Source organism: Salmo salar, chromosome 09 (genome assembly GCF_965601325.2).
Source record: "Salmo salar chromosome 09, fSalSal1, whole genome shotgun sequence".
Taxonomy (NCBI): domain Eukaryota; kingdom Metazoa; phylum Chordata; class Actinopteri; order Salmoniformes; family Salmonidae; genus Salmo; species Salmo salar.
Genome location: NC_138299.1, coordinates 16490248 through 16515973, shown reverse-complemented (window position 1 = coordinate 16515973; position 25726 = coordinate 16490248). Strand labels below are relative to the sequence as shown.

Below are 25726 nucleotides of genomic sequence, written 5' to 3'. Positions count from 1 at the left end.
TACTATAGAATTCTATAGTAAATTGTAGAATACTGTAGATTATTCTACTACATACTGTAGTACCCCTCATTCATGTGTAGTACTTACTATAGAATTTTGTAGAATACTAAAGTAAATACTGAAGTATTATCTACAAAAAAATATTACAGTAAATGTCCGCTAAAACACTACAGTCCGGGGCCTCCCAAGTGGTGCAGCATCACTACAGCCTTGGGTTTGATCCCAGGCTGTGTCAGAACTGGCCGTGCCTGGGAATCCCATAGGGCGACGCACAATTGGCGCAGCGTCGTCCGGATTAGGGGAGGGTGTGACCGGATGGGCTTTACTTGGCTCATCGCACTCTAGCAACTCCTTGTGGCGGGCCGTATGCCTGCAAGCTGACTTCAGTCGTCAGTTGAGCGGTGTTTCATCCGACACATTGGTGCAGCTGGCTTCCGGGGTTAAGTGAGCGGGTGTTAAGAAGCAGCGCGACCTTCACCTCTCCCGAGCCCGTTGGGGAGTTGCAACGATGAGACAAGATTGTAATTCGATAACACGAAAAGAGGGGCAAAAATCTAATCAAATGTAACACTACAGTCTGCAAAAACACTACACTTTTTTAACTATAGTAAATTATACAGTATTTCATTTCCATATACCCTGTCCATTCCCCTCCCCCATATACCAATTTGTGCCACCCATAAGTGAGAAACCTGCATGCCAAGTATGGACCATATTGTGTTCTATACAGGTTCTAGAATATATTATTATCCGTTCAAACCCCAGTCCTACCTACCAACAGGTTATGGAAAATTTGCTCGTTTAGTATTTCTCCAGTAGGTTTCCTGAAGGAGAAAGCCACCACTTCTATGTCAAAGATAATAAAACAAAAACACTATAGTAACTACTACAGTAATGTCTGCAAAAACCCTATCATAAACACTACAGTATACTACAATCTGAAAAAACACTACAATAAATACTACAGTATAGTACAGTCTGCAAAAACACTACAGTAAATACTACAGTATACAATCTGCACTATATTAATTACCATAGTAAATACTATAGTTCTTTTACTACAGTATTTCTACTATATTTAACAGTAAATACTACAGTAATTGTAAATACTACAGTACTGTAAAGTCCGCAAAAACATTTCAGTGAATATTATAGTATTATACCATAGTATACTATAGTATTTTTTCATGTAGAAGTAGACACAGAGGAAATAACCTGTGCGCCCCTTTAAACACTATGTGTAATTAATTCAAGGCTCTAAAACTATTCTGAAACCAGATTTGTAATGGGGAGACATTTCTATGGAAATAACAACATTGGATCGTTTTGGTTTTAATTTTCCTCACTGACTTTAATGTAAAGAAAAAGAGAACTACAATATGCAGTTTTATAATCCAATAACGACATTGCCTTCCAACAGAGTATGTAAAAAGGCAAACGGCAGCACTCTTGCCCCTCTTATTGAATCATCTATCTAGGATATGTTTTTGCTTGCGCCATTGTTAGTGTGTTAGAATTTTGCTCGTCTCATCCAAAGGACAAGTATTGTAATCTAATTTCATGTTAATCTGCTGCATTTGTTCTAACGTCATGCCATCATCATCCTAACTTCGTTTCTGTGATTGTGTCTGCATCATGGCCTATCTAATCCTTTCCAGCATTCATTCATTTTATGCCTCCAGTGCACACACTTAACAAAGCTTTATAAACAATGACACTAAAAACTTTTTGCTATAGAAATGAAATCTGATTAATTTATTAATTCATTTGGTATTTCTACAAGTTCTAGAAGTTGCCCTTATTAACCACAGATCTAGGATCAAACCTTTGGCATTTCATGTGTAATGGGGGTCAGTGTGCCGCTAACAGCTTAGCTTCCTCCCATGTCTGACTGCCCCATACTGGGCTCGAACCAGTGATCTTCTGCTTCGCAACATACGTGACCGCCCTCCTTGACAACGTTCCATCAGGTTGAGGCACCCAAAAGGTACCGATTTGGATGGCTCCATCCGCGACATTTCAAGCTAGCTGTGGAGTGAGCTTACGGCACGTTCTTAACTCAGTTACACATGCTAGGATACTTTACATGGCCTACCTCTGGGAGTCTAGGAGTGGTCTCTGCATGACAGACTTGACCAGGGCGTCTGGCCGGACCGTCTTCACGGGGGAGGTCTTGGGGCTGGAGTCAGACTCTCCACTCTCCTCATCACCCATGGCTTTGACGTAACTGCTGCTCCTCATCCTCCGACAGGGGATCTCATCGTCCTTACCTCCCCCTGGGTAACCACTCCACTCATCCTGAGGTACCTGCGGGGCGGGAGATAGAGAGAGGGTTAGAGAGAAGGGTTGGTTACCCTGTAACAGAAGTAGTAAGATTGTAGAAGATACTGTAATGTAATTATAGTAAGAGTACTATAGATACACAGGTTTACCTCAAAGTTTCTTTGGTCCGACTTGCAGTAACATGTACTTACCTACATGGTACAGTAGTTACTGTAGGTAGGTACAGTTTATCTTTAAACTGTGGATATTGTTACATAGACCTGAAAACAGTTAGCCATTAGCTGTTTGGTTTTGGTATGTCAGGAGAGTTGTTGTTTTCTCAATGTGGCTATTGGCTCAGCCGTAGTGTAAAGCAGACTGTCCTCGATCATGTTTATTGGTAAAATGAAGGTGGTGAGAGTGGGATCATAGCGGATCAAACTAAATAGGAGATTCATCCACAGTCACATTTAACCACAGCTCAGGCAAAGATAGGTACAGTACATCACTTGTAACATTCTGTTATCATTCTCTCTCTATAGCTAGTAAGACATTTGCAGCTGAGACAAGGCTCTTGCATGGCATCATCCCCATTGGCAAGATGTTTTCTGACTCAGACTTGTTCCCTTGACTGCAATCTGTTCCCAGATTGAAACTTAAAGCGAGGTACGTGCAGTGTGATCGTGCTGTGTTTACCCAAGGTTGCATTACACATCATAAGGCTCTTCAATATTGAATGTGAGAGCAGCATCAGAGATGTGGTGTCTCCTGCTTTCAGAGTGTTACATGTTGCCTGATAAACCACAGCAGAGCAGCGGTAACACTGTTTGACATTCCTGAGGGATGGTTTACTTCCTGACGCAAGACGTCTATGAGCAGTAAATAAACCATGCAAGAGAACTGTTCTAGTTCAGTTGAATAAAATAGAATTGGGTTTAATTCAATATAATTACTTCAAAAATATACAGAGTAATTGAGGGTCTATTTGTTACAAAAACCCTTCTGAAATTCAAAAGATCAAACTAAAATCCTAAGCCTAACACAAAAGTATCATATTCTGGTGTTCTGTTTGTATAATGGCAGTTGTTGAAAGGTTGTGGAAACTATTTGAAGCTGCTGGACAAACGGCTAGGGGTTAATTTAATCGAACTGATGACATCATGCTGTTTACAAACTCATTTAAATATCACAGGCTCGTTAAATAAAGAAGTTAGCACTAAAGTCTCTCTCTCTCTCTCTCTTCCTCTCTCTGGGCTCTATTTTCGGCTGGCAGAAAGGCGGTGCAAGTGTCATACGCACGTTAGTTAGCAATTTCGTCTGGCACTGACATTTTCCAGCCCTAACACCAGGTTCGGTAATTTACCTGTCTAACATCAGCTCGCTTGCACTGAGGGGGAGGGGTGGCAATATTTGAGGTTTGTCCTTAAAAACAAGCGCAAAAGTGACTATTTCATGCAGCGCTAATGGGCCATTTTACAGCGCTAATGGGCCATTTTAAGACCCACAAAAAGCAGGTCTTAACGGTAACGCAGTTGATAAAGGCATGAATTTAGAGAGCGCAAGTACAGCCTATCCAGCCATGAAGCACAGTGCCCATGGAAAGAGAGATGTGCTTTTTGTGCCGAGGAATCTCGTATTTAGAAAAAAATCTATGATTGGTTTCCCCCCATGTAATTTAACTTATTAGAAAGATACACCGTCCATTGGTAAATTCGTCTGCTATTTCTGGAGAAGTGCAAATATGATCTGTAAGATGGTTCCATGCTGTTTATAAAACATTACATTTGCGAGCAGTATAACGGTGAGTGGACATTCCCTCGATCTCTTTATATTTTTGGTATTGTGTTAGGTTTGTTACAATAGAGCCCTCTCTATCACAGTTTTGCTTTACTTCAAGTACAGCAGAGTTCAATTACCGCAACTATAACAGCCGATGCTCCAGTACCATTTTCCGGACGGTAGCAGAGTGAACAGTCTATGGCCTGGGTGGCTGGAGTGTTTGGCAATTTTTCGGGCCTTCCTCTGACACGGCCTGATGTAGAGGTCCTGGATGGCAGGGAGCTTGGCCCCAGTGATGTATTGGGCTGTCCGAACCACCCTCTGTAAGGCTTTGCGATGTATTTGCCATACCAAGCATTGATGCAGCCAGTCAAGAGGTTCTCGATAGTGCAGCTGTAGAACTTTTTGAGGATCTGAGGGCCCATACCAAATCTTTTCAGCCTCCTGAGGGGGAAGAGGCACTGCCGTGCCCTCTTCACGACTGTGTGTGTGGACCATGTTAAGTTCTTAGAAATGTGGACGCCAAGTCACTTGAAGCTCTCGAACCACTCCACAACAGTCCCATCGATGTGGATTGGGGCGCACCCTCTTTCTCCTATAGTCCACGAGCAGCTCCTTGGTCTTACTGATGTTGAGGGAGAGGCTGTTGTCCTGACACCACACTGCTAAGTCTCAAAATGAACCTTTATTTAACTTGGCAAGTCAGTTAAGAACAAATTCTTATTTTACAATGATGGCCTACCCCGGATGACGCTGGGCCAATTGTGCGCCGCCCTATGGGACTCCCAATCATTGCTGGTTGTGATACAGCCTGTAATTGAACAAGGGTCTGTAGTGACACCTCTAGTACTGAGATGCAGTGCCTTAGACTGCTGCGCCACTCGGGAGCCCTCTAGACTGACTCATTGTTGTCTGTGATTAGGCCTATCACCGTCGTGTTGTCAGCAAACTTGATGATGGTGTTGGAGTCATGCGTGGTCACGCAGTTGTCGGTGAACAGGGAGTACAGGACGGGACTAAGCATACACCCCAGAGGAGTCCCAATGTTGAAGGTCAGCGTGACGGAGGGGTTGTTGCCTACCCTCAGCACCTAGGGCCGGCCCGTCACGAAGTCCAGGATTCAGTTGCAGAGGGAGGGGTTCAGTCCCAGGGTCCCTAGCTTGGCGATGAGCTTGGCTTACCAATGATCTGACAGTAGAGAGCTGGCTGTAGTTAATAGGGCTTGTGTGTTGAAAGTCATAAGGCCCGTGGGACCACAGCGCTCTATGGCAGAAATTCATAATATTATGACTCCAGAGTAAGGGGCTTGCAAAATGTGCCATGATGATGCCACACAAATAAGCAAAACTGGGCCACACACACATACCAAGGGAGTTATCATTTTATATCCTTCAGACGACACACACACACACACACACACACACACACACACACACACACACACACACACACACACACACACACACACACACACACACACACCGTTTGTTGTACTATCCTTGTGTGGTCCAAACTATTTATTCCCATTAACCTAACTCTAATCTTAACCCCTAACCCTAACTCCTATCCCTAATTCTAACCCTAAAAACCGGAAAAATGTCCCCACTTATCTAAATTGTTCTTGTTTTAATACGCTTGTGAGGACGTCTGGTCCAAAACACACACACACACACACACACACACACACACACACACACACACACACACATTGAACGCTCACCAGAGTCGATGGGTTAATTAAGTCTTCAAGGAGTTAGATATTTTTAGACGTCTAATTAAGGAAGGAGCGCCAGAGGACAGCCATACACTGTGGTGAGATTTGTTTAATTTGGGATTTGCTAATAAACTAGATAGACGGGTGGATTCCCCCCCCCCCCCCCCCCCGTGTAGAGACAGCGAACCAGACATCTCTGTGTCTCCCATCCTAATGAATACACACACAGCACAGGGCTGTTTGCATGGAGGAAGAGAACATACAAATCTACACAGTCGTGGTCCAAATGGTTCATGCTGCTTGCAACATGATAGAATATACTAGAATGTGTACTTAGTTATCTATGGGCAGAATGTAATAAATTTACTCAAGTGAGGAGAGCCACTACAAACTAGACATGACGGCAAAACACGAGAGGCAGAAAAAGGACACATTCTGAGATATACAGTAGCTACAGTCTATCTCCTCTCCCAGACTATGTTTGGGCGTTCACCTGTATGTGGCCTCAGGTCTCAGCCTTGATCCTGTCCTAATAGGATAGACTATACATTCTAAATTCTAGTCCAGTTCTCCAGATAATATGTGAATGGCTTGTACTGAATGTGCATTTCCAGGCCTGCGCTCTCAGCCTTGCTCCTGCCCCATAGGCCTCCCCAGGGGGATGGGCTGTAGGCTGTAGGCCCTGCTGCTGCTCCTGCAGTGCATTTCATTGATTAACTCTGCAGCTCCGTTCCACTCAGGTCATCTCCCGCTAGGAACATAAGTCAGCGCCATTAAAACAGGACCCAGCCAGAGTAGAAAGGGGGAAAGACCTGGCTTCCCTGGCACGACGTCGCTAAACACCTCAATCAGTGATAATCCCTCCCCACTCCATCATTTCTTCAGAGAGGATTGTGGGAAGAGAATGATTCAGTGTGTTTTAGCGAGGGGTGTTATTTTTTTGATCTCCCCTCCCGTTCTGGCTCTCTCTCTCAGACTACCTTGCTCTACCTCTCTCTTTCTGTGTTTCTTGGTCTGGGTTATGTATTGGATGGTCCTGGGTCTGGGTCTCACTGCCTGGTAGGCTGCAGCTAATGGTCTTCTCTCCCGTCATAAGGTTGTTGGACTCCGTTGTCAGGGCAATGAAGGCTGGGGTCTCTATACCTTACTACCTCAGAAAAAACGTAAATATCACCTTTACACAAGTATTCAGACCCTTCACTCAGTACTTTGTTTAAGCACCTTTGGCAGCGATTACAGCCTTGAGTCTTCTTGGGTATGACGCTACAAGCTTGTCCCACCTGTATTTGGGGAGTTTCTCCCATTCTTCTTTGCAGATCCTCTCAACCTCTGTCAGGTTGGATGGAGAGTGTCGCTGCACAGCTATTTTCAGGTCTCTCCAGAGATTTCGATCGGGTTATAATCTAGGCTCTGGCTTGGCCACCTGAAGCCACGCCTGCATTGTCTTGGCTGTGTGCTTAGGGTCGTTGTCCCGTTGGAAGGTGAACCTTCGCCCCAGTCTGAGGTCCTGAGCGCTCTGGAGCAGGCTTTCATCAAGGATCTCTCTGTACTTTAATCCGTTCATCTTTCCCTTGATCCTGACTAGTCTCCCAGTCCCTGCCGCTGAAAAACATCCCCACAGCATGATGCAGCCACCAACATGCTTCACCGTAGGGATGGTGCCAGGTTTCCTCCAGACGTAACACTTTGCATTCAGGCTACAGCGTTCAATCTTGGTTTCATCAGACCAGAGAATCTTGTTTCTCATGGTCTGAGAGTCCTTTAAGTGCCTTTTGGCAAACTTCAAGCGGGCTGTCATGTTCCTTTTACTGAGGAGTGGCCATCTGGCAACTATACCATAATGGCCTGATTGGTAGAGTGCTGCAGAAATGGTTGTTCTTCTGGAAGGTTCTCTCATCTCCACAGAGGGACTTTGGTTCTCTGTCAGAGTGACTATCAGGTTCTTGGTCACTTCCCTGACCAAGGCCCTTCTCCATTGCTCAGTTTGGCCGGGTGGAAGAGTCTGGGTGGTTCCAAACTTCTTCCATTTAAGAATGATAGAGGCCATTGTGTTCTTGGGGACCTTCAATGCTGCCCAATTTTTTTGGTACCCTTCCTGAGATCTTTGCCTCGACACAATCCTGTCTCGGAGATCTACCAACAATTCCTTCGACCTGTCTTGGTTTTTGCTCTGACATACACTGTCAACTGTGGGACTTTATATAGACAGGTGTGTCTTTCCACTACATCAAGTTGTATAAGCATCACAAGGATGAACAATAGAAACAGGATGCACCTGAGCTCAATTTAGAGTCTCATAGGGTCTGAATACTTATGTAAATAAGGTATTTCAGTTTGTGTATTTTTAATAATTTAGCTAAAAATTCTAAAAACCTGTTTTCGCTTTGTCATTAATGTGTGTAGATTGATGAGAAAAAAAATATTTGTATACATTTTAGAACAAGACTGTAACGTAACAAAATGTGGAAAAAGGGAAGGGGTCTGAATACTTTCCGAATGCACTTCAGCTATAAAGGTATTTTATTATTATTTTTTTAACCTATGCCCTCCTTTGAGTGTAAGGCTTTCGAGCGAGGCTATAGCCCATCTCTGATGATGTGGGTTTATTTTGTCTGTCTGGTTCACCCTCACAGAGAGAAACTCTGTGATTTCTGCAGTGCTGCAACTTCACTCTGCCTTTAATCACAGGCTTTCTCACTCTGAACGATCCACCTTTGGCAAGTCAACATGGCAGTTCATTGGTTTATTAAATCCTGCCGCATTGCCTTATCAGCAAACCTATCAAAGCCTAATCCTTGCTTTGTACTCTTCTGGAAGGAAAAGAGAGTTGTGTTAAATGGTGAAAGTGAATTAATCAAGACTAAGACAAACCGTAAACAAAGATATTGTGTTGTGGCATTTTGGCCGAGCAGTGTGCCAAGAGCAGCAGTCGGTAGTAAATCTGTATCTTGGTCAGGTAAGCTGGTCACGTCCAGGGCTTAATTGCATTGTCACTGTCACGTTACTGCATCTAAATCAAACCTGCTGTTCCTCCCCAACAGGTACTAACGAGGGCCTGTGTGTGTGTGTGTGTGTGTGTGTGTGTGTGTGTGTGTGTGGGAATGGGTTCATGGCAGGGTAATTGGGACTAATTTGTGTAATCAGTCTGCCAGAGAGAGAGCGATGGTTGATGCCACATATGATTCCCAACATTTGTAATTTCAGGAAGAAGCCAACTGTACTCTATCTCTGTCCTGTCCTCTGCACACTAACGAGCTGCAAAATCTGGATCCCTACAAATCAGCTGGGCTAGACAATCTGGACCCTCTCTTTCTAAAATGATCCGCCGAAATTGTTGCAACCCCTATTACTAGCCTGTTCAAACTCTCTTTCGTATCGTCTGAGATCCCTAAAGATTGGAAACCTGCCGCGGTCATCCCCCTCTTCAAAGGGGGAGACACTCTAGATCCAAACTCTTATAAACCTATATCCATCCTACCCTGCCTTTCTAAAATCTTCGAAAGCCAAGTTAACAAACAGATCACCGACCATTTCTAATCCCACCGTACCTTCTCCACTATGCAATCTGGTTTCCGAGCTGGTCATGGGTGCACCTCAGCCATGCTCAAGGTCCTAAATGATATCATAACCGCCATCGATAAAGGACAGTACTGTGCAGCCGTCTTCATCGACCTGGCCAAGGCTTTAGACTCTGTCAATCATCGCATTCTTATCGGCAGACTCAATAGCCTTGGCTTCTACAATGACTGCCTCGCCTGGTTCACCAACTACTTCTCAGATAGAGTTCAGTGTGTCAAATCGGAGGGCCTGTTGTCCGGACCTCTGGCAGTCTCTATGGGGGTGCCACAGGGTTCAATTCTCGGGCCGACCATTTTCTCTGTATATATCAATGATGTCACTCTTGCTGTTGGCGATTCTCTGATCCACCTCTACGCAGATGACACCATTCTGCATACATCTGGCCCTTCTTTGGACACTGTGTTAACAAACCTCCAAACGAGCTTCAATGCCATACAATACTCCTTCCGTGGCCTCCAACTGCATTTAAATGCTAGTAAAACTAAATGCATGCTCTTCAACCGATTTCTGCCTGCACCTGCCCGCCCGACTAGCATCACTACTCTGGACGGTTCTGACTTAGAATACGTGGACAACTACAAATACCTAAGTGTCTGATTAGACTGTAAACTCTCCTTCCAGACTCACATTAAGCATCTCCAATCCAAAATTAAATCTAGAATTGGCTTCCTATTTTGCAACAAAGCCTCCTTCACTCATGCTGCCAAACATATTCTCGTAAAACTGATAATCCTACCGATCCTTGACTTCAGCAATGCCATTTACAAAATAGCCTCCAACACTCGACTCAGCAAACTGGATGTAGTCTATCACAGTGCCATCCATTTTGTCCATATACTGTACTACCCACCACTGCGCCCTATATGCTCTCGTTGGCTGGCCCTCACTACATATTCGTCGTCAAACCCACTGGCTCCAGGTCATCTATAAGTCTTTGCTAGGTAAACCCGGCCTTATCTCAGCTCACTGGTCACCATAGCAACACCAACCTGTAGCACACGCTCCAGCAGGTATATTTCACTGGTCATCCCCAAAGCCAACACTTCCTTTGGCCGCCTTATTATTATTTTGACGACATTGCTGTGAGAGACAAAAGTAAATGTATTGTTGTGTTAGAAAATGGTACAGGCGTGGCATGGAGATCAAAGGGAAAACCCCTACCAACTTGAAAGTTCACCTGAACAGCATCCACAAGAAGCATTCAAACAATTAAAGTAAAAAGACAAAGTGAGACAGCCACCAGCTAGCTGCACGTTGACAATGCAAACGGCAACCTCTTCCCGAGGACAACAGACTTTAGGAGTGTGCTTTAGACCTGGGTGAAAGTAGATACCATTTTTTTCCCGGTGTGGTATTTTGGTGTGTTACTATTTCCTTTTTTTATTTCCTTTCTTACTTTTTAACTCTGCATTATTGGGAAAGTGTTCGTAAGTAAGCGTTTCACAGTAAAGTCTACACCTGTTGTATTCGCTGCATGTGACAAATAACATTTGAGTTGATGTTCCTATATGTGAAAATGTGTGAAAAAAAGGTATGGGCCTAACAGTAAAGCCATGTCATTTAACTGTAAAAATGTATGGGCCTAACAGTAAAGCCATGTCATTTAACTGTAAAAATGTATGGGCCTAATAGTAAAGCCATGTCATTTAACTGTAAAAATGTATGGGCCTAATAGTAAAGCCATGTCATTTAACTGTAAAAATGTATGGGCCTAATAGTAAAGCCATGTCATTTAACTGTAAAAATGTATGGGCCTAATAGTAAAGCCAAGTCATTTAACTGTAAAAATGTATGGGCCTAATAGTAAGGCCATGTCATTTAACTGTAAAAATGTATGGGTCTAATAGTAAAGCCATGTCATTTAACTGTAAAAATGTTTGGGCCTAATAGTAAAGCCATGTCATTTAACTGTAAAAATGTATGGGTCTAATAGTAAAGCCATGTCATTTAACTGTAAAAATGTATTACCTTATAATGTGGCATGAACACAACCAGGCATGATGTTTTCATTGATTGTCAAACAAATCACTTCAAAAAGCAGGCTACCTGCGCACAGTCATCCACTCTTAAATAATTCCAGCATCTAAAACAGTGCACTTTGCACCTGTCATTTAATGAATGAAAAGGGGCATCTATTAAAACACCAAAAAGTGTAATGACATTCGTTGATTGTCATTAGGCAAACTTGTAACCTGAATAGATTGTTGTATGCACGGGTGTCCGCGCATGTTTCGGTCCCGACTAGTGATCTCTACTTTCTCAAAATGTTTGTGTTCCCCTCGAACCACACCGCATTTTAGTATACACAGCATTTTGGAGTTCATACCATCCGTTCTTAAGTCCATTCGCTCATTTCTCAAGCGGCTGCCAGGCGGTATAATAGCAGTTTACTTTTAATCTTTGTTTTAATTATAGAGATAGGCTCATGTTTTACCGGTACAACGTACCGTCACTATCTCTTTTGCCAATAGGCCTACACTGTACCGGACCGTACCGGCTTACTTCCCCCCCTGGCTTTAAATGAGCAGAAACCTGCCTCATTCCAATGAGTATAAAAAAAGAGACAAAGCTTTGGTTCAGTTATTCATTGAGTCTGGCAAGTCCACAAGACTAGCCTCCCACGCATAGGCCACTTTCTGTTCCTAACACTGAAATAAAATAAAATAAAAGCAAAATATAATATGCTATTATCAAACTTAAACGGAATAAAACTAGTAAATCAAGTCTGCAAACTAACTGAAACTAACCGAATTTCTAATAAAAGTTTTAAGAAATGTATTAAAAAAATGTAATAATTAAAAACCCAAAACTATAATACTCTTGCTGGCACATCAAACCATAATGAGTGCCACAAACACCCCACCTCCCACAACAGCAAACAACAACAACTATCTTTTTGGGGAAAGGAAAAGGGGATGCATAGTCAGTTGCACAACTGAATGCCTTCATCTGAAATTTGTCTTCCGCATTTAATCTATAGGATTGCACCCTAAAACCGAAATAGGAAAACAAAGCAGAACAGCAACAGGATGTTGCCTAAAGTTTGAGTTGTTAGACAAGAACATTATTCTATCTGCCTGACTCACTGCTCCTGTTGATAAGGAAAGGGAGAGAGATAGAGACAGACAGTCAGACAGCCAGTCAGCCAGCCAGAGACCAGAATAGTCTGTTTATTTCCCCCTGTCTCCCTGGTAGCTAGCTCACCTCTGAGAGAGGGCACCAATCCCCCAGGGGAAATGCGTCACCCGTGGCCGATTGACAACCGAGACTCAAAATAGCCCTGCGGCAGAGAACCAATAGAACGGGTCGGGCTATTTATAGAACAACCAACGTGTTTATGGATGTTCAGACACCCCATTTAATGATCAGATGAAGATTACATTACCGTCTCCTATCATCATTGTCTCAGAGAGAGCTTAGTACACTTAGAGAGATAAGAGAGTAGAGGTTCTAAGGCCCCAACGTTGTTTGGAGTTCATCACCTTTAAAAGTGTTTTATATACAGTTGCTTGGAATTAGTCACAGACCTCATGCTCCCGTTTTCCTGTTTACGTCAGCTAATAGTCAGATACAATGCCGGACTCCCCATTAGAATGGTGGGTGGGTTGAGTAATGTACCTTTTGTCCATTTAAGACAGCATCTAACAGTTACACCACATTCCACTTCATGGAGAGTCCCTGAGGAGTGTTTCTCTGAGTGTTGAGGAGTTCACATGGTTTTAGCTCCAGGCAGTAGCCCACTCAAAGTTCCCTGAGATTATCAGCAGATCATACCTCATGGGTTGCATGCTTACTGTAAAACATGTACTTTTCATTGTCTTAAGAGCTTTGATATTGATTCATCATACACAAATACCATTGTTTGATATACATAGTTATTTCAGAGTGCAGTTGGTAAGGGACTTGCCATTCCCAAGCAAATGGCCTACCCTTTACTACAACAACCCCAACATAAAACCTCTGGACCATCAACTACAAACATGCTGATTCCCTTTGAATTGATCTTAATGCCGTTCCCCACAATCCACCAGGGTTTCCCACAAAGCGGATCCTGGCCGTGAACTAAGTGCTCTCCCACACCGATACAGACCAACTGATAACTTGGAGAAACAGCACGACAACAAGCTCAAATCGGCATTGATCCTGAGTCTTTTCTTTGCACTCCCGACTTGTCACTGGTGTCATTCATTGATACAGTAATTGATTCGCTCCCACTGTGCCGTCCCTTTCACTGCTACTACCCTGCTGATCCCCTGACAGGTGATTCATATCCTGGACAGGGAAATACAAGTGATTATATCTCAGAACTATCAGAAGTCCAGCTGAGACAAACAACATCATAGTAACTCTGTCTGGACTCACTGTCTGTTGAATATAAGCCTCTGATACAATGGAATGTCATGTTAACGGCAGGCTTACTGAGATGAGTGCTAATCAATGAGCCTCATTGTTTGCAGTGTTTCTAAGTGTTAGCATGTAGCCTAGCTGGTCTTCGGTTCGACACTGATTGCTAATGACAATAAATCCTCTCTTCAATAGCTTCACTAAATCAGCCTACCAGCGGACCTATGTCTATCCGTACTGTACATATCTGTCTGCTTCGCTACCAATCCCATCCATCTCTCTGCATATCTATAACATTACTGTGGTTCCAGCAACATGGCTCCAGTAACGGACATACTAGGATTATACGAGTGACTCACCTGTAGATAGTGGCAGGGCCTGAGGTTGGGCTTGAGGTCTGTGGGTGTCATGGGTTTCTCCAGGTTGAGGGAAGACTTCCTGTAGGCCTCCTTGGCCTGGCTGACAGTCAGCGTTGACCAGGAGCTCCTCTTCATGAACTTCCCTTCAGGAGCCATGGCCACGCTCTCACACGCGGAACACTTCACATCGTTGTTGCTCTTGGAGGTCTTGAGCGACAGGTCCCCGTAGTGGCTGTGGACAGAGTCGGGGTAGCAGTGGCTGATGTGGTCCACCTGTTGGCGGGACATGATGCTGGGCGTCCGGTATGTACTGTCACTGTCCAGGTTATCGTCCGAGCTCCACCAGCCCGCCACCCCGGAGCGCTGCTTACCGCTGCTGTCTGATGACTTACGCTCTTTGCTCTTGCTGCGCTTGCTGTGTTTGTGGTGTCCATGGTGGTTGGGATGGTGGTGGTGGGAGCCTTCCCGGTGTGAGTCCCCCTTGGTGCCGTTCATCTTGGACGAGCCCTCCAGGGAGTGGGACTTGGTGAAGAGCTTCTGGACAGAGTGGACCAGGTGTCGGATCCTCCCGGGGCTCTCGTTGCGCTGCTCCGTGGTGGTGGTGTGCGTCTTCTGGTACTGCAGTGTGTGGAAGCCGTCGCGATGTAACGGAAGCTGCTTCTCAAACTGGTCCAGCAGGTTGGCCGGGATTCTGTTCATTTTACCGCTGCCGCCGTGCGACGAGCCACACTCATCTCGATCCCGTGATCCACCGCCACCACCTCCTCCGCCACCACCACTGTCCCGTGACACGCTGCTGTCGTGGTGGGAACTGTAATGCATCCTGGGAAAGGTGCTGCTGGAGATGGAGTGGTCTGTGTTGGCCATGGAGACGGAGACGGGCATTGCCATGCACTCAGAGTGGATGGAGCTATGGGGGGAGCAGCGGCGGTGCTCCATGGGACAGCTCTCTGTGGGGCTGAGGAGGTAAGAGGGGGTGCGAGAGTCATGGTGGTCCAGGGAGTGTTCGCAGTCGGCCAGGCCGCAGGTGTGAGCCGAGGTGATCTGGAGCTGGCTGGGCCGCCCGCCCGACAGAGCCTTCATGTTCCTGGGTGGAGGAGGGGAGTTGCTTTCTTCATCGAAGTGCTGAGAGGGAGACCATGAATACTGCTGGTCTGTGTGTGTGTGTGTGTGTGTGTGTGTGTGTGTGTGTGTGTGTGTGTGTGTGTGTGTGTGTGTGTGTGTGTGTGTGTGTGTGTGTGTGTGTGTGTGTGTGTGTGTGTGTGTGTGTGTGTGTGTGTGTGTGTGTGTGTGAGAGAGAGAGAGCAAGAGAGAGAGAGAGAGAGACATTATTAAATAAGCTGCTTATCAAATGTCATTGTCACTACAGCAGCACATTGTCCTCAGTCACCCAGAACAACAAGGTGGAAAACGAGAAAGTATGATCACAAAATGGCACAGTCCCACAGAGCTCAGGCCTCTTATTCCCAACTCCCTCCCCTGTCTGTCTGTTGGTGCCAGGCTGCGAGGCGAGGGAAGGTGAGGGGGACAGGTAGGAGCTAGCATTGCCATTTATCCAATGCAAAGTGAAATAATAGCCTATCATTCTGGAGCGGCGATGTCATCCGTCAAAGCCCTGACGAGAGCGCTTTGAGGTGCATCAGTGGACGGGCAGTGTTTGGCCCCCACCGCGGCCGCATCACTAGATGAAAACCACATTCTCTTTGATCTGTCTCCAAAGGCGGACATCCCAGCCCACCTCGCTACCGCATTTAACTTAATCAGAGGAAAGCTTTTCTCTATTTAGACAACCCACCACCATTATTTCACTCTAATTGCACATGCCCTCCACTTGAATAAAACATAGACAAAAGGGTCACAAGACAAAGACCATAGAATACTAATGGAATAGCATCAGCGGACGCAGATTGACACAAAGTCTTATTTTCATCTTTCTTTAAAAAGGACTCTTCAGATTAACTGTTTATTGAATTTCTGTCCAAGAACGCAAGTTCAGTGCATTGAATCAACAACAATGAAATGTTACAAACCCTGACTGAGTGTTATTAGAAATTAACAATACTTTCCTAAACTCATCACACACAGAAATGACAATCAGGCCAAATATAACAATGGAACAAAAGGTTCCTAGCCATAAAGTATTGTGTGTTTAGTCATAAAGAGTTAGACTGGCCATATTTCATTTACTTGACAGTAAACACCTGTAAATATATTAAGAACAAAAGTATGCATCTTCCAGGCAGCAATCCTCCAGTCATCTACACAGCCCATAAACTGCACTTCCACTCAAACTGTGACCCCATAAAGTAAAGGAGATACTATATTTCACGAGAAACCATAGAAATTGAAAGGCAAACAAACAGAAATCAGAGGCAGGGATGGATGCTGGGTTTTTTTTAATTGGAAGGGACACGTATGGAGGATTATATGAGAGAAGGGACCAAGCGGAAAGCATAGGGTGATCTATGTCCAACAAAGGCCAGAGTTAACCAATACAGTACACTCTTAGAAAAAAGGGTTCAAAAAGGGTTCTTTGGCTGTCCCCATAGGACAACCCTTTTTGGTTCCAGGTAGAACCCTTTTTGGTTCAAAGTAGAACCCTTCTTGGTTCCAGGTAGAACCCTTTTGGGTTCCATGTAGAACCCTCTGTGGAAAGGGTCCTACATGGAACCAAAAAAGGTTCTTTAAAGGGTTCTCCTATGGGGAAAGCCGAATAACTGTTTTAGGTTCTAGATGGAACCTTTTTTTCCTAAGAGTGTAGTCCATACTCTGTCATTTATATTATAGAATTCTATCATACTTTAACAGGAATTTACGGTCTTAATTCTTAGTCTGTGCTATTGGCGCCTGGAGCAAGACAAGGAGCTGTGAGACCAGCAGCCGTGCTGCTGTAAATACCCATCAGTATGAATGTAATGCATTCCTTATGTGGGACATGTTCCACTAGCCCTGGGTGAGCCTTGTCTACTTAACAGAACCATGCTAAATCTATCTAGTATAAGGAGCGCTAAAGGGAAACAGAAAGTGGATAAGTGAAACTCTGTAGTTGTGTAATTCAGAATCACGCCGTCAAATAAAACTGAGAGAGGAAAATGTGAATGCCGTCAAAAAGAAAAACAACGTACTGCTACAGCAATGGCAACTCAGGTCTAACCTTCTCGCTGGGTTATGGCAGTTTGGTTAAACTCTGTGCGTTTCCTTCTACAGACAGAAGGGAAAGGGGGATACCTAGTCAGTTGCACAACTGAATGCATTCAACCGAAATGTGTCTTCCGCATTTAACCCAAAGCCTCTGAATCAGAGGGAGCAGTTGTTGGTGCTGCCTTGCTCAATAGCAGAATTTAAAAAAAATCATTCTTGCCAGGCCAGGGATTCAAACCAGCAAACTTTTGTTTACTGGCTCAGTGCTCTTAACCGCTAGGCTACCTGCCATCCAGAGGATGACAACACGGCTACTGCTGTGTGAAATGATGCAATGATGTCTGAAGTTGACTATTCCACAAAGAATCTCTGAGAGACAAGTTGAATAAATTATCCGCCAGCAGAGCTTTGGCATTCCCTAGGATTATACTCCATACAGTGACAGACTCATCCTCTCTCTCTCTCTCTCTCCTCTGCCAGTATAGAGATTTCCTGTTTCACATAATGGGAAAGAAAAGGAATAGAGCATTTTGAAAGCAACTCCTACGACATCTCTCTATGAGCAAGCATCCTTCCAGCAAGTGCTCTCCAAACAGGCGAGTATCTATGACATCTGCTTCTCTCTCGGTCTCAGAGGCTGAAGGATGAATACTGCAGCAAAGATTGATGATTTAGAGAAGCTAGAATGCTATGAATTAAAATGGCCTATAGAATCTTAACGGTTTTAACAACTAAATTGGGTGTGCTAAGTCCTCAACCAGCTTAAACTACATCAGGAGACCACTTTTGAGGTCTGGGAAAAATGACGCTCAGATTTTTGGGTGTAGTTACCGTTTAATTCAACTGCCACCAGCCATAGACCGTTGGTTGGTTAGCGATGTTTCTGTAGCGCTCATGTGATTGCAGACTTTGCAAAACAAATGGCCACTAGATTGATGCAAATAATCATGATATCATTCTGTCAGGTAGACATAGGCTACTTTGTAGTTAACATTTCATTAAGAAGGTTTTTGGGAACTTTTCCATCTACCAGAAGACAGTTGTCATTACATTAGCATCAGTGCTAATGGCTACACAAAGTGGTAGCCAAACGCGCACACACAGACGGGGCATTCCTGTTCCGTTGCCTCTTCAGAAAGTTGATGGAAAATACGAATCACTGATGCATTTTGTTAATGTCTTATGATAGTATTAGGGCAAATGAATGCATTTTCGACCAAGTTCAATACATTTAGTTCATTTTCTACTAAATGTATTGAACTTGGTCGAAAATGAACAAAAAATATAAATGCAACATGCAAGTGTTGGTCCCATGTTTCATGAGCTGAAATAAAATATCTCAGAAATTGTTCATATGCAATTGCTGTGCACAAACTAGTTTACTTCCCTGTTAATGGGCATTTCTTCTTTGCCAAGAGAATCCATCCACCTTACAGGTGTGGCATATCAAGAAGCTGGTTAAACAGCGTGATCATTACACAGGTGCACCTTGTGCTGGGGACAATAAAAGGCACTCTAAAATGTACATTTTTGTCAGACAACATAATGCCACAGATGTCTCAAGTTTTGAGAGAGCGTGTATTTGGCATGCTGACTGCAGGAATGTCCATCCAGGGCTGTTGCCAGAGAATTTAATGTTAATTTCACTACCACAAGCTGCCTCCAACGTTGTTTTACGTCTCACAACCGCAGATCACGTGTATGGCATCGTGTTTGGGCGAGCAGTTTGCTGATGTCAACGTTGTGAACAGAGTGCCCCCTGGTGATAGTGGGGTTATGGTATGGGTAGGCATAAGCTACAGACAACGAACACAATTGCATTTTATCGATGGCAATTTGAATGCACAGAGATACCGTTACGAGATCCAGAGGCCCATTGTCATGCCATTCATCCGCCGCCATCACCTCATGATTCAGCATGATAATGCACTGTCCCATGTCGCAAGGATCTGTACACAATTCATGGAAGATGAAAATGGCCCTGTTCTTCCATGGCTTCCATACTCACCAGACATGTCACCCATTGAGCATGTTTGGGATGCTCTGGATCTATGTGTACAACAGCATGCTACAGTTCCTGCCAACATCCAGCAACGTTGCACAGCCATTGAAGAGGAGTGGGACAACATTCCACAGGTTACAATCAACATCCTGATCAACTCTATGCGAACAAGATCTGCCGCGCTGCATGCGGCAAATGGTGGTCACACTAGATACTGACTGGTTTTCTGATCCACGCCCCCTACTTTTTATTTTAAGGTAACTAGGCCTATGTTTTGTAACTTCCCCAGGTCGTTGCTGTAAATTAGAATGTATTCTCAGTCAACTCACCTGGTTAAATAAATTATAAATAAAACGGAAAAAAAAACACTGATCGTGTCTGGCTTAACACTTGGCACAGAGCCATCGGTCCAATATTTTCAACACTCCAAGAACACCCACCCCCCAAGTGCTGGAACTCTGACATGCAGGAGGCTAGAGAGAGAGAGTGTGTCAGTCATATATTAAGGGCTCCTGTCCAGTACGTAGCCGGCGCTGCGCAGAGAGTATGAATAAATGTAGTTTTGCTCCTCTTATCACATTAGCATTTAAATAGCATTATATCTGCTCAGAGTAACTCTGACAGGCACATACCTCCGCTCGTTTAGCCTGGAACAGGACTTGAAGTTAAAAACAGAATAATAAAGCAAGGAGAAGACTACAGAGCTAAAGGCCCACGACCTTCAGAATTGGCAGTATCAATTTACCTCAGTGTTACGTAACAATGGAGCAAATAAGGCCATACAGGGGGAGCTAAGCATCGGAGTAGTACATCATCACCAATAAATACAATAAACATTGGCTTACAAAGGAGGCTTTAGGTTGAGAGCAATTGACAATAACAGGAGCAACCGCTAGCTGAGAAAAGAGAATCCTCCATGCTCTCCCATCTAATCGAAGAAAAGAAGCACCATTTCTAAGCAAAGCAAATCGATAGAGCAGCTTGATTATCCATCTCCCAAAGGTTAAACGCCCTCTCCCCAGAATGCTGGCCTTTCCTCACAAAATCAAAGGCGGGAAATTGTGTCCTTAACCCCCAGGGGGTAAGCGATTGCCCAGGCTATTAGATTGGAGTGTGAACCAATGGAAAGCTTCAGGACCAGGGCAGAAGAGCAGTGGTGGCCAGAGCCTGATTCTCTACACTCTCCCCTCCCCTCTCTCAGATAGCCAGGATCCGACAGACCATCTCTGTCACTGACACGGCTCGACCATCCTCTCCAGCCCATCCCCACGCCCCATGCCAGCAAACATTATGGGGCTTTTCACAGGCGCAAAGAGAGAGAGAGAGGTCTGGAAAGTATCAAGAGGAGAGAGAGAGAGGAGAGAGCTAAAGACTTTGGGAGAATATGTGGGGGTTTCACTTAACATGCTGAGTCAGCGCGTCACAGATCATACGGATGCTATGTCTACTCTCTGAATGCAGTAAAGCCAGGGGGTATATATCAAAATGGCCGTTCTCACGCTGATCACTGGGATAATATATGGCCACTGTCACATGGACCACTGCTGCAGACATGACCGTGCTTTTCAAACAGAAACCCTTACTGAGGTTCTGCTATTTAATTAAGTTATCATTTATTGCTCTGCTTTAAGATAACCCAATAGAGTGCTGAATATTAAAACATAGCAACTATGCATGACATATACAGTCATTTCCCACTGGCACACACTGGTTGAATCAACGTTGTTTCCACGTCATACAGTGATTCATACTTTAGCCAGGCTTTTTCTGCACACTGAGTCAATGCTCACTGAGGAATCCAAAGAGGTCCTACAAGTCAAGTGTTTCAAATTCAGACAGCTCTCCCCTCCTGCATTGTGCGGGAGTGTAAGTGGCGCTGAGTCATGGGGAGAGGAGAGAGAGAGAGACTATAGCTTTGCTGGGTGGGTGTTGCATTGTGTTGCCTGGATGTGATGGAGCCTGAGGCGCATCCTGTTGCTCGTCTCATTGTGGTGTGTTGGTCCACAGAGCTGGCAACTCCGTGAGGATGTGAGTGAAGACAGATAGCCAGCCAACTGCCTGCTGGGCCTGAACAGAGTGAGATGGAGCAATCAGAGCAGCACCCCACCATCTCTTGCTCTGCATGAGGGTTAGCAGCACCGGGGCTAGATTAGACCAGATGTACACAGCTGCTACTGTTGCAGTGGGTTTGTCTAGTGGGAAGAGAGGAGCTGCATAACAGAACATCAATGAGTAGAGAGAGCGAGAGAGAGAGAGAGAGAGAGTGTGGGAAACTGAGGGTGTGTGAGAGAAAAAAAACGATGTGTGTGTGAGAGAGAGAGAGTGACGGAGAGAGGAGGGGAGAGAGAGTGACGGAGAGAGAGAGCGACGACGAGAGAGAGGAGGGAGAAAGAGAAGATCAAAATGAATGAGAGACTGAGAGGCAAGAGCAATGATTATAGAACCCAACTGTAACCAAAGACAAAAGAAGATAACCTTTGTATAGCCAATGTGGCCCATAATCCAGTAGAACTCCAGAGTCAGGAGCCAAGGGCACTCTTACCTTATTTTCCTATAAGATTAAGTTAGCCAGATAAGCAGGGCAGCACAATGCTTTAATACTTATCGGTGGCTCAGTGAATTAGCAGCGTAATGATTGGAGACAGTGTCTTATCTGTGCTGTGCTGTGCTCAGCGCATTGCGCTATGGAACTGTCTGTCAGTCAAGGGGAACAAAATCTCTGAAGTGACAGAATCAGCGTCCTCTTCAACTGCTCCTGGTACAGAATAGAGAATAGAGTCTCCATTTTGATATTATGACTAACACCATAGAAACTGGTATATCTTAACGTAGCAAAACATAGGATAACACGAGGCAAGTTTCTGTCTCTGAGAGCCCACTTCAGGATCAGGAGGTCCAGCTGAACACTCCAAGATGTGACAGACAATTCCATCACAGCAACACCCCTGTTCACCTGATCCTCCACACCTCTCACACACACCAAATTGAAAATTCCGCTCTGTGATTCTTCTCTCTCTCTCTCTGTCTTCATCTCTCTCTCTGTTTCTTTCCCTCTCCCTTTCTCTCGCTTTCTGTCTCTCTCTCTGCTGGCAGCAGCACCAGCCCAGAACACAGCGGGGGTGAGTGTAACGGTAATGACGTGAGAGACTGAGGTGATACAGGCAGTCAGGTTCCGATCCTTGTCTCCTTTTCAATGTGAACCAAAACATTAGAGGCACAAAATCAATCAGTGTGTTAAATCATTTGTTGTGATGTTAATTTGAGCTGCATCAGCTCTTGTGCTTATTATACGTGTGTCATGACGTTGGCCTGTGGGAGACTTCTTCATTTGCAGACACCCTACCCGGGTCGACCGCCAGATGGGGACCACAACGATGATCCACAACCAGGACAGCCCACGTTCATTTTTATGTTGGTTTACAACATGCAGGTTAATCGCAAGATTGAACCCAACATGGGGGGACTGTCATGACGTTGGCCTGTGGGTGAGGTTTATGACCCCCCCATAAATACCTTTCTCCCTTCCCCTCTCTTTCTGACCCTACTGAAGGACTTGAATAGCCTGTGTTAAATATAGAGAGTCTGGGAATATCAAACAAATGGGGAAAAGGAACCATATTTTGGTAATAAAACCAGTTGGAAATATGCTTGGGAACGTAATGAGTATGGATGTCAGTTCGGTTGTCATCTGAGACATTATGACTGATGACAGGACGACATAAACTGTACCTGAGAAAGTATACACCCTCTAGTTATCAGAGTAACATGGAATTGTTATGCAATTGAAATGTTTGATATTGAAATTGTTTGTTAGGATATTAAATGTAATTTTAGCTTCCAAATAAGAGAATTGGGTTTTCATAAGGAAAGTGCCCTGCTTGATCAGTGGCCCACCCCTGTGAAGAGACAGGGGTTATAAACGATGAAACACATCCTTCCCCCTCTCCACTATATAAGCCTTTGACGAAAAGATAACCACATGTTCCAGTACGTGAGGTCTGCAGCCTCTACGTTAGAAGGACACACGTCAAGTACAGAACTAAGCCAACCTCGGCGTGAGCTTTGGTGGCGAATGGTATGAACTTTGAGCTTATTCACTACAGAAGTGATACTTCCTAGCCGTTGAGTTAGCAGCGGCCGTTGTAGACGTGGGCTAGGAAAGGTCGGACGACGGATCCAGTCTAACAACCAGACGAAGATACCACCACGTATCCAATTTACCACCAGAGACATTCTTCCGAGGACAGGAAGATCTGTTGGCCAACCCGGCCAGCATCTACGACCAATCTACCGAAGCACAGCTCAGAGTAAATATTTATTGCATTTTCCTTTTCCAAATGGGCGGTAATTTAGAATGCATAAGATAATGTATTTACGATAGCATAGCTGCTGTTTCTTTGTTCCTAAATCTTCCCGCTCTTTCATTCAAGCCCAACCCCCTTTCCTTTGTGTAACCAGCCATCATGTATGACATCATTTGTATTCGGTGTATTTGTAATTCTGTGTGATAAGTTTAGGTATTTAGTAAATAAATAATTAAACCCAATTTTGTATTGCTGATTCAACTTGTTAGCCAGGGTTCGTGAAGATAGCCAAGAATTTACAACTTTCATTATGAGACTGAAAATAAGATAAGAGTTAATATTGACTGCTATCGATGTAAAATATGACTAAGTATTTTAAGAGTTTATTCGGAAGATAACGGCTCTATAAACGTTCTTCCGTGGTGCCCCGACTTTCTAGTTAATTACATTTACATGATTAGCTTAATCAGGTAATATTAATTACAGAGAAAGGATTTTATAGGTTAGCATGTCATATCACTTAATCCGGCATAGCCAAAGACACGACACGTGGTAGAATAGAGGCAATTGCCAGATATCTCATACAATTATGTTCTGTATCTAAGACATAAGATGATAAAGAAAGCTCTACTTTTTTTCTCCCTTTGAAATTCAACACAGGGTTGGGTAGGTTACTTTCTAAATGCAATATGTTACAGTTACCTGTCTAAATTGTTATCAGGTTCATAACTTTTGGATTACCCAAACTCAGTAACGTAATCTGATTACTTTCAGTTACTGGATTACTTTCCCCTTAATCACATTTTATTCATCACATGCTTCGTAACCAAACAGATGTAGACTAACAGTGAAATGCTTACTTATGGGCCCTTCCCAACAATGCAGAGAGAAAGAAAATAGAGAAATAATAGAAAAGTAAAACGCATAATAATAGAAGTAGTAATAGATACACAATGAGTACATTAGGTACCAGTACCGAGTCCATGTGCAGGAGTACAAGGTCATTGAGGTAGATATGCACATAGATATATATGTACAGTATCTCACAAAAGTGAGTACACCCCTCACATTTTTGTAGATATTTGAGTATATCTTTTCATGTGACAACACTGAAGAAATGACACTTTGCTACAATGTAAAGTAGTGAGTGTACAGCTTGTATAACAGTGTAAATGTGCTGTCCCCTCAAAATAACACAACACACAGCCATTAATGTCTAAACCGCTGGCAACAAAAGTGAGTACACCCCTAAGTGAAAATATCCAAATTGGGCCCAAAGTGTCAATGTTTTGTGTGGCCACCATCATTTTCCAGCACTGCCTTAACCCTCTTGGGCATGGAGTTCACCAGAGCTTCACAGGTTGCCACTGGAGTCCTCTTCCACTCCTCCATGACGACATCACGGAGCTGGTGGATGTTAGAGACCTTGCACTCCTCCACCTTCCGTTTGAGGATGCCCCACAGATGCTCAATAGGGTTTAGGTCTGGAGACATGCTTGGCCAGTCCATCACCTTTACCCTTAGCTTCTTTAGCAAGGCAGTGGTAGTCTTGGAGGTGTGTTTGGGGTCGTTATCATGTTGGAATACTACCCTGCGGCCCAGTCTCCGAAGGGAGGGGATCATGCTCTGCTTCAGTATGTCACAGTACATGTTGGCATTCATGGTTCCCTCAATGAACTGTAGCTCCCCAGTGCCGGCAGCACTCATGCAGCCCCAGACCATGACACTCCCACCACCATGCTTGACTGTAGGCAAGACACACTTGTCTTTGTACTCCTCACCTGGTTGCCGCCACACACGCTTGACACCATCTGAACCAAATAAGTTTATCTTGGTCTCATCAGACCACAGGACATAGTTCCAGTAATCCATGTCCTTAGTCTGCTTGTCTTCAGCAAACTGTTTGCAGGCTTTCTTGTGCATCATCTTTAGAAGAGGCTTCCTGGGACGACAGCCATGCAGACCAATTTGATGCAGTGTGCGGCGTATGGTCTGAGCACTGACAGGCTGACCCCCCACCCCTTCAACCTCTGCAGCAATGCTGGCAGCACTCATACATCTATTTCCCAAAGACAACCTCTGGATATGACGCTGAGCTCGTGCACTCAACTTCTTTGGTCGACCATGGCGAGGCCTGTTCTGAGTGGAACCTGTCCTGTTAAACCGCTGTATGGTCTTGGCCACCGTGCTGCAGCTCAGTTTCAGGGTCTTGGCAATCTTCTTATAGCCCAGGCCATCTTTA

At 44.4% G+C, this 25726-nt stretch overlaps 1 protein-coding gene across 1 annotated transcript in view; it reads right to left on the bottom strand.

Annotated features, from left to right (window-relative positions):
* Nucleotides 1-15188, bottom strand: part of dlgap2a (discs, large (Drosophila) homolog-associated protein 2a) — a 51702-nt gene extending 36514 nt beyond the window's left edge. Inside the window, exons 1-2 of the mRNA XM_082955637.1 lie at nt 14038-15188; nt 2096-2307 (exon numbers count right to left, since the gene is read on the bottom strand). Coding sequence (XP_082811763.1) covers nt 2096-2307; nt 14038-15120 — 1295 coding nt within the window. The 5' untranslated portion in view covers nt 15121-15188. The remainder of the gene's footprint in view (nt 1-2095; nt 2308-14037) is intronic.
* Between the last annotated feature and the right edge of the window lie 10538 nt (nt 15189-25726).